The sequence below is a fragment of the Ornithodoros turicata genome, chromosome 4, assembly GCF_037126465.1.
Source record: "Ornithodoros turicata isolate Travis chromosome 4, ASM3712646v1, whole genome shotgun sequence".
Taxonomy (NCBI): Eukaryota; Metazoa; Arthropoda; class Arachnida; order Ixodida; family Argasidae; genus Ornithodoros; species Ornithodoros turicata.
This window is the reverse complement of record NC_088204.1, coordinates 82,471,533-82,480,250: the sequence shown is the minus strand read 5'-3', so window position 1 is coordinate 82,480,250 and position 8,718 is coordinate 82,471,533. Positions and strand designations below refer to the sequence as shown.

At 48.3% G+C, this 8,718-nt stretch overlaps 1 protein-coding gene across 1 annotated transcript; it reads left to right on the top strand.

Annotated features, from left to right (window-relative positions):
* The first annotated feature begins 218 nt into the window (after positions 1-218).
* Positions 219-7,590, top strand: LOC135392595 (fibroin heavy chain-like). Its single transcript, XM_064623301.1, has 4 exons — positions 219-328; positions 1,073-2,155; positions 5,949-6,963; positions 7,375-7,590. The coding sequence occupies exons 1-3, from the start codon at positions 317-319 to the stop codon at positions 6,939-6,941; spliced, it is 2,088 nt and encodes a 695-aa protein (XP_064479371.1). The 5' UTR covers positions 219-316; the 3' UTR covers positions 6,942-6,963; positions 7,375-7,590.
* The last annotated feature ends 1,128 nt before the right edge of the window (positions 7,591-8,718 follow it).

Here is an 8,718-nt window from a genome sequence, read left to right as displayed (position 1 = left end):
TAACCAGCCGCGGTTCGGTCTGGAAAGAGACACTCCGAGATGGAACCAGTTATCGAAAGTGGTTTGGTACATAATTGATTATGTTTTTCTTTTTCACCCATAAATAATGCCCTCTTTGGCAATCGTCCATGTCACAAACGCACATCAGATCCTGTTCTATACATGCTCTATGCAGTGTAGCGTGATGTTCAGGTGGCTCGAACGTGACCAAGGTATGTCCCCAGCAGATGTCGTTGCACGAAGATATGGGATATAAAGGTGGACCTCCGAATAGCAGAAGACACAGTCTGCCCCCTGAACAGAACAAGCCTTCATCATGCAGTTTCTGGTGAGTATGGAATCTTTAAAGCGATATACATTCTCTCTGTGGCAATGTTGAAGTAACGTGCAACATCGACGAATAGACGTCTGACTCATTTAGTCGGCAGCACGTTATGTCGTGTTGCAACTGGTACTACTGGAGCATTGAGGGTAATAATAATATTAGAAAGTAGATTTTACACGTTTGATATTGAAATATCTCGGTAAGACCGTATGACTTGAAAGAATACATAGACTAGAACGAAATGCTGCGCATGGAACAGATGGGTAATGAATGTTTAGGAAACAGACAAAAGTTGCGAACAGTTTAACATTGTTGTACAATTGTATTGTTCCTACTAGTGGCTTAACTGGCCTAAGTTAGAGGCTTTGCGACGGGTGGCGACAAAAGGGAGCTCCATATTGTCTTGTTATGAAAGTACTATATTGCTACTGATATGTGCGATCCGCCCTCTGAGCCGACCACTGTGGAGATTCAGAAATTGAGCAATGGAGAAAATATTTGATCGTGGCGCATTCGAAGAACAAATATTCCGACCTAACCATCGCAGCTGTATCCTATTGCACCCTTTATGGTCACTGGACACCTAATTAGCATGAGGGCTTGAGTGTGCCAGCTTTACTCTGCAAATCTTTGGAGTAGTCGATCCCTCTCTGTCGTATGCAACATGTCCCTCGCGATGTGGTCTTGCAAAAAAAGAGGTATATATATCCGATTTTTAGCTATACAATGCAATGTCTTCTTCGGCAGAACCTTGCCCTCTTCCTGGGTCTTCTTGCCGGGTCCCTCGCTGGCTACACCAGCTACGCTCCAGGAGTTAGCTACGGCTATCGCACCGGTCTCGGCTATGGCGGATACTACGGATCCCGATTCGGCCATGTCTTTGGTGGAGCCCTCGCCTCACCAGCCGTCGCCAGCTACGGCTACGGAGTCTCATCCCCAGTTGTGAGCCACGCCGTTGCCACCCCAGCTGTTGCCAGTTACGGTTACGGAGTTTCATCCCCGGTTGTCGGCCACGCCGTTGCCGCCCCAGCTGTTGCCAGTTACGGGTACGGAGTCTCATCCCCAGTTGTGAGCCACGCCGTTGCCACCCCAGCTGTTGCCAGTTACGGTTACGGAGTTTCATCCCCTGTTGTCGGCCACGCCGTTGCCGCCCCAGCTGTTGCCAGTTACGGGTACGGAGTCTCTGCTCCAGTCGTCAGTCACGCTGTAGCTACTCCAGCCGTCCGTGCTGTTGCTGCTGCACCAGCTGTTAGCTACGCCCGTTACTCTGTTGCCCGTCCAGCTGTTGCGTCCTACTCCGTTGCTTCTCCAGCTGTCTCTGTGGCTGCTCCAGCTGTCCACACTGTTGCTGCCGCCCCCACCGTTAGCTACGCCCGTTACTCTGTTGCCCGTCCAGCTGTTGCGTCCTACTCCGTTGCTTCACCAGCCGTCTCTGTAGCTGCCCCAGCTGTCTCTGTGGCTGCTCCAGCTGTCCACACTGTTGCTGCTGCCCCAGCTGTTAGCTACGCCAGGTACTCTGTTGCCCGCCCCGCCGTCGCCTCCTACTCGGTTGCTAGCCCAGCTGTCTCAGTCGCTGCCCCAGCTGCTGTTGCCACCACGCTCCACCATGCTCCATCTGCAGCCGTTGTAGCTGCCCCAGCTGTTGCTTCCTACGGTGTTGGATACGGACATGGTCTCGGCTACGGCATCGGCTATACTGGTCTTGGCTACGGACACGGCGTCAACTACGGTCTTGGCTATGGCGGTGTGGGCTATGGTCTTACCACTGGCTACGGTCTTGGTGGATACAACTATGGACTCGGAGGACACTACTACAACCTCCACAAGAAATAGATAGACAGTGGAGTCATTAAAAGGTACGTAAAAAGAATATCTGAACCGATATGTTATTAATGTTTTTATTGCACCTTTGGTAGAAGCTTTTTGAAGCTGTAATGCACGAGCGTTAAATATTCTCTATGGAAGCTTCAGAGGTAGCATGAAAAATGCTTTGAAATGAAATGTCTCTTTTCGTTTCTCGGGTTTTACTGTCATATATTCTACTCACCAGCTCGCTCGCTTTGTTCAATTGTTTCACTTAAACCGTTTCTTTCTTCAGATGTACAAAGCTACCGTCAACAGTGGCACATGGAAAAACAAAGGTTGGACATCTGACCGCATTCTTCAGCCCTTGCGAGAGGACCTCCTCTGTATATCTTTGTGTCGAATTATCCTGTACTGCGATACCTTGAAAACTGTTCAATAACTGTGAAATAAAAGTAGAAGAGCAATTACTTTTGGAGCTTGTCTTCTGAGAAGAAAAGACAAATCATGGCATCATCGCCTACCTGCAGCGACGAAAGCGCAGGCATGCGCTGACAAACTGGCTATCAACTGCCACTCTTTAATCACCGAGGAAGACGCATGTACTGGAAGAGGCAGCGCTTTCAATGCAATAATACAACTCAACTGAGAAGCTACTACAGCATACAATCATTTACTAACAACGACTTGTCCTTGCAATAGTATGCAGGCAATGTTATCTTTCGTTAGCTTTCCTGACGTTTGCAGTTGAGGAACTGGACGCCCCTCAGGCGGGAACTCGTGAAAATATATCCCACAATACAATAAACTGCGGTTTTCGGACTGTATTGCGTATACTAAATAGGAGTTTGTGCTACATTATACTGAAATTGTATCGAACTTGTACTCCACAAGTTTACTTGGTTATATTAAATATCCTGAAGACGAATAGCTGTCGCTCGGAATTTAGACGCGTCCTGTTTGCTTGATGAGATACCCATAGCTCACTCCTCTCCTGCCGGCCGCGACAGCAGAGCCTCGCGCTCGCCTACCGGTTGCGGCACGTCGCGGCAGCCTACGCCACGGGGCGATTTCTTCAGCCGGCGTCTCTGCACTCATTGCGGCCAACGCAGCCTCACCCTCGCTGGGACACTACGAGCTCTTGCTCCCTTGTCGGTTGCGGCACCCCAGGCATCGACTTCGACAGCGCACTTCGCCGCAGATCTCTGGTAAAAACTCGTCACGTGCCAGCAGCCTCCCCCCCCCCTTTCCTGCACTCGACGGTATGACGTGTCGCCAAGGGGTACCGTGTTGTGTACGTCCTCGGTGGCCCATCTCATCCTGGATCATGTTCGCTCACCTCCCGCGGCTAGGCCGCGGTTGTCTCAAATGTTATCGCCGCTCCTCGTCTGAGCGGGGAGGGGGAGGGGAGCAATATGGCGGCCTGTGGACGACGACGAAGATACTATAATAAGATAAGGACACGCGCCACCAGGAGCTTCGGGGCTTCCAGTTCTACCGGCACCGTCTTAGCGTGAGGTCACGAACATCTGCCCGCTGGGACATTCCATCATCGCCGGTCAGGACTCTTGTAGGAGAAAACCATCTCCTATACATCCGTCTTTCCAGTAAAGTTCAGCTCTGTTTGGGACTTTGTCAGTGTCTGTCTGTTTTCGTAGTCCCTATAGTCTCGTGGGTTTCAGTAATATGATCCTCTCCGTCGAGGGAATAGTCGCCCAATTCGCTAAAATAGGCAGCTTCTAAGAGGGACACCAACGGTGTGGCAGAGTGGAAAGGTGGAAACCGCAAGGTCACAGGCTAATATTGGTTTCGAAGCTGGCATTGCTATCTAAAGTTTTTCGTTGCCGGCACAGTTCTCCCTGAAGTCGGACAAGCTGTAGGACGCATACTTCATATCGATATCACCCCGGCGGAGCCGGAGGACGTGACATCCAAGAGGAAGACATTCAGCGTGGCATATATTTTTTGCAGGAGTGACTATATGAGCCAGAGGCTTTCGGTATGTTCTATAATGTATTCTATGATGTTGATGACGAAAAAAAAAAGGAAAAAAAGAGGTAAGATTAAAATGCATATAAAACGCATTCTATGTTAGGAACGCTTTCCACGAGTACTTTGTAAAGGTACCAAGTTCATATCTAACACAATAAAGGGATATCCCATACAGTTAGGAATCCACGTGTTCAAAATCCCAGACGTTCAAAATTCCAAGTCGACACAGTCTAATACTGGCACCGCCTACAGCACGCGGGGGAACTGTATCAACAAACAAGAACTAACTTTGGTCTCACTACAGCAATATTTTCATCCTGAGGCACTTCTCTTAACATGACCCTTCTTTTCTAAATGTACATTTCATTCGCTCAAACGACTTCGATGAACATCAAAAGCACGCGAAGCTTGCACGTTGCTCAGTGATACCCTACTTTGAGACACAGTCGTTCCCAGGCCTCGCAGGTATAAGCTTCGATTTCGCAATTTGTGTTTTTAGTTTTGTGGATTTTGAGATATCTGGGATTTTGAACGCCGGGATACTATGGCATTACCCCGCGAAAGAAACGGTCACACAGCTCAATTCTACCTCAATATGAATAACTGGTGGAAGTGTTAAACAATCAGAATAAACGATATGACTACTTCCACTACAATACCTGCTACTTACTTATAATACAGCCAATGACTACTCCCAAGGGAGCGTTCCCCAATAACGAGACGGGCAAATATAATAAAGCAGGCAATGGAGAAATTGTTGTTTTAAGCAAAAATTCATAAAAAATTGAATGGCTACTTGAACAGACCTGAAAAGTCAATTAATCCGCTTATTTGCTTAGACCTTTCAAGGCTGACGTAAGCCACAGTCTTGTTGCGTCAAAAGCCGTTTAACCGTTAGACCTTAAATTGATGTCATTTCTTTTCGTAGCAGGAACAAGCCTTCAAATTGCGGTACGCAATGAAACTAACGCGTGGAATACTAAATTATATGTGCCTTATCAGAGCATCCCACAGCTATTCCCAGTTATTGGTATGTAACGAACAGGCCGTCTAGACGGAGTTTGGCTACGAGCCACGGAGCAACACGCCCAGATCCTGTTCTATTTATTTTCTGCACTACCGATTGATCTTTATGCAGAAATGGCGTGGTGGTTGCATACCTCACAAAGATGTCGCTGCAGGATGATGTGGGATATAAAGAACGGTGAAGGAATGGCGGCAGAGGCAGCTTCTTCTGAGCAGCTACAAACTCCACCATGCAGTCCCTAGTAAGTATTGGAACCGTTCTGCAGAATTGATTTTTTTTTTTCGAGACCGAGCTACTACTTCCAACTTTGAACTTGCGCATTCACGACTACTGTGTGCTGGAGCCGTGATGTGTAGCGAACGTAGACTTCCTCATAACGAGAGATGAGAAAAGAGGGACGGGGATAAGTATGTCGAGTAAGCATATACCCTACTCCCGAAGATCTCTTTTCTCTTTGAGGTGTTCAATATAACTCCCTGAAACACTTTCAGCTCTAATGGTGTTCTATTGCAAAGTGCGATAGCGTACGCATTACCAGAGGTAGTTTGATGAAAGTTATGATGAACGCCAACATCATCTAGTGTCATGGTAGGGGACCGAGAGACACGAAACAAGAAGGACGGACGACAAATTCTCAGATTCAGCAAGAGGCGACGCAGAGTAGGGAGAAGACAAAACGTCCGTCCTTCTTGTTCCGTGTCTCTCGGTCACCTATACCAGCTTGCCTAGCTGCACACTCTCCCTTCTATCATCTAGCCATTGCAAGGCAGGTAGAGTAATGAACGTTTTACATTGTCGCAGACTCTGGCACTTTTTCTCGGCCTGGTCGCCTCTGCTCTGGCTCATCCCCCCGTCTACACTCCAAGCTACTATGGAGGTTACTACGGGTCTCGCTACGGTCACGTCCTTGGTGGAGCCCTCGCCGCTCCAGCTGTAGCCAGCTATGGGTACGGCGTTGCTGCCCCGGTTGTGAGCCACGCCGTGGCTGCTCCGGCGGTCGCTAGCTACGGTTACGGAGTGGCTGCCCCAGTCGTCAGTCATGCTGTCACCGCTCCAGTTGTAAGCCACGCCGTTGCCGCCTCAGCCGTCAGCTACGCTCGTTACGCTGTTGCTCGGCCAGCTGTCGCTTCGTACTCCGTGGCTGCCCCAGCTGTCCACGCTGTTGCCTCCCCAGCCGTCAGCTACGCTCGTTACGCCGTTGCCCGGCCAGCTGTCGCTTCGTACTCCGTGGCTGCCCCAGCTGTCCACGCCGTCGCCGCTCCAGCCGTCACAACCACCGTTGCCCGTCCAGCAGTAGCCTCCTACTCAGTTGCTGCTCCAGCGGTAGCCTCCTACTCAGTTGCTGCTCCAACAGTTGCCGTTGCCCGTCCAGCAGTAGCCTCCTACTCAGTTGCTGCTCCAGCTGTGACCGTTGCTCGCCCAGCTGCTGCTGTTGTTGCTGCTGCTCCGGCCGTTACTGTCGCTCGCCCTGCTGTCGCTTCCTACTCAGTTGCTGCCCCAGCTGTGACCTATGCTCACCGTGCCGCCGCTGTAGTTGCTGCCCCAGCTGCTGTTACCACGACCGTTCACCACGCTCCAGCAGCTGCCGTGGTTTCTGCCCCAGCCTCCTATGGAGTTACATACGGACACGGGCTTGGCTACGGCCTCGGCTACACCGGGCTCGGCTACGGACACGGTCTTTCCTACGGTCTCGGATACAGTGGACTCGGCTACGGTCTGAGCCACGGTTACGGTCTGGGTGGATACAGCTACGGCCTCGGAGGACACTACTATGATGTCTACAAGAAGAAATAAACGAACGCATCGAGTGCACGTGGTAAGTGTGTGCTATAAAGTATTTTACTTGTGTTCACGTGCGGAAACATCGCAAATAATTGCCTGGGAGCAAAATTCCAACCTTGACAACACTGTAGCTTTTGGTGCCAAGTTTCATGGCGCTGTTTTCCGTTTCAAAGTGTATAGATTTGTGTAGTTTCCCTTTCTTTTCTGAATAACTCGTCCTGGAGTAGCCAGTCCCGAGTGGCTCGAGACTAACATCCCCATTTTTTCTTTTACAAATCAATCAATCAATCAATCAATCAATCAATCCAACCTGTTTTTCACGCAGGTGCGTAGCACGCTATGAAAAGTGCCTCGATAATGTTAACTGTGACTCGCATTACGTAAATCTGCTCCCAATTATTGACATTATGACGGTATAATAAACGAATGATGTCTATAATTACAGGCTTGCGAATCTACCAACTGGAATGACAAAGAGGAAGACAAACAGGATGACGTTGATATTGGCGAACAAATAAATAAATAAAAGGGGAGAGATAAGCAGGATAAACTCATTAGGGCCAGGGGATGGAATTGTAACGCAGTGCTCGATTCCCCACAACCGCTAGAAAGCGATATTTTGTTGTGACATGCAGTCTAATAAAATTGTATGGATTGTGAACATTGGTTACTCTTCCTGAATACCTTGTCAATTGTTGAAGATGCGTGGGTGAAAGGTAGGAAATGTAATTAACTTACGTTGGTCCGAGGTGAATTACGGTGAAGTGTCACAAGCACCATAAGCTACGTCTGCCAAAAAGTGAAATAAACCAGATGCAATAATCAAGCGGCATCTCTCATTGAACAAGAAGTGTTTCTGGTACTAATAATCTTAGTATAGCAACGTAGAATGGAGAATCATGAGCGCACATTGACGTGTACACTAGAGCGCTTCAGTATTTATTCGGCTTGTACTTATATGTTAAAGACAGTGCAGTACATAATAATTGGAAGTACACGTACACGTCAGGTGTACTTTCCAGGAGACATACTACAAGTGGGTTATAGGACAGCCGATAATTTCAACCGTGTACCTAGGGTTCTTCAACGAGCGCCAGATATCTCCGACTCACGGTGTCTGAAGGCACTGTTTGCCTCCCCAACAATGCTAGCATCCTCGGCTGGGATCGAGCCCGTGATTTTGAATTTAAGCAAGTAACTCATAGTTACTTACATAGTGATGGAAGCGGGTCATGGATCTGGGTAAAACTTGAAAAAGCTGTTAAAACAGTTACTGACCTGCAACTACATATACGTTTTCGTAGCATAACTAATTACAGCTATTCAGTTACCAAGTTGAAGTGACTGAGTTACATCAACTAAACCATTTAAGAAGCGAAATCCAAGTAAATGCAAATCTGAAATATATCTTTGCAACATATTCGACATTTACTTTCCTGTTGAACCGTAATTACAGGGCAACTTGAGTAGTATTTGGTTTTGCTTAGTTATCGTTACTGAGGTTTCGCCGCTTCATTCAAAACACATTCTTCCCTATTCGCGTTTTGCATAACCTGTCCAACTCCAACATGGCGGACGTATCCAGGTTGTCGCTTAGTTTCGCTTTTGAGATTTCTGAACTGCAATGTTGATTCTCTAGTGCACTGCGTTGGAAGGCGAACGTGTACTAAACGCTGCGCTTATGCTTCTGGCAGGCGTAACCGAGTTGTCCAAAGAGAAGGCTACAGTCGTATTATTTGCGAAGTTCCGGCGTGTTTGATCAAGCACACTTAATGCGCTGCAGGGATGT

What these genes read in the sequence shown, in the direction of transcription:
- LOC135392595 (XM_064623301.1), top strand. An exon ending in ACTACAACCTCCACAAGAAA is followed by an intron (nt 2,156 to 5,948) that starts TAGATAGACAGT and finishes ACATTGTCGCAG; the next exon opens with ACTCTGGCACTTTTTCTCGG.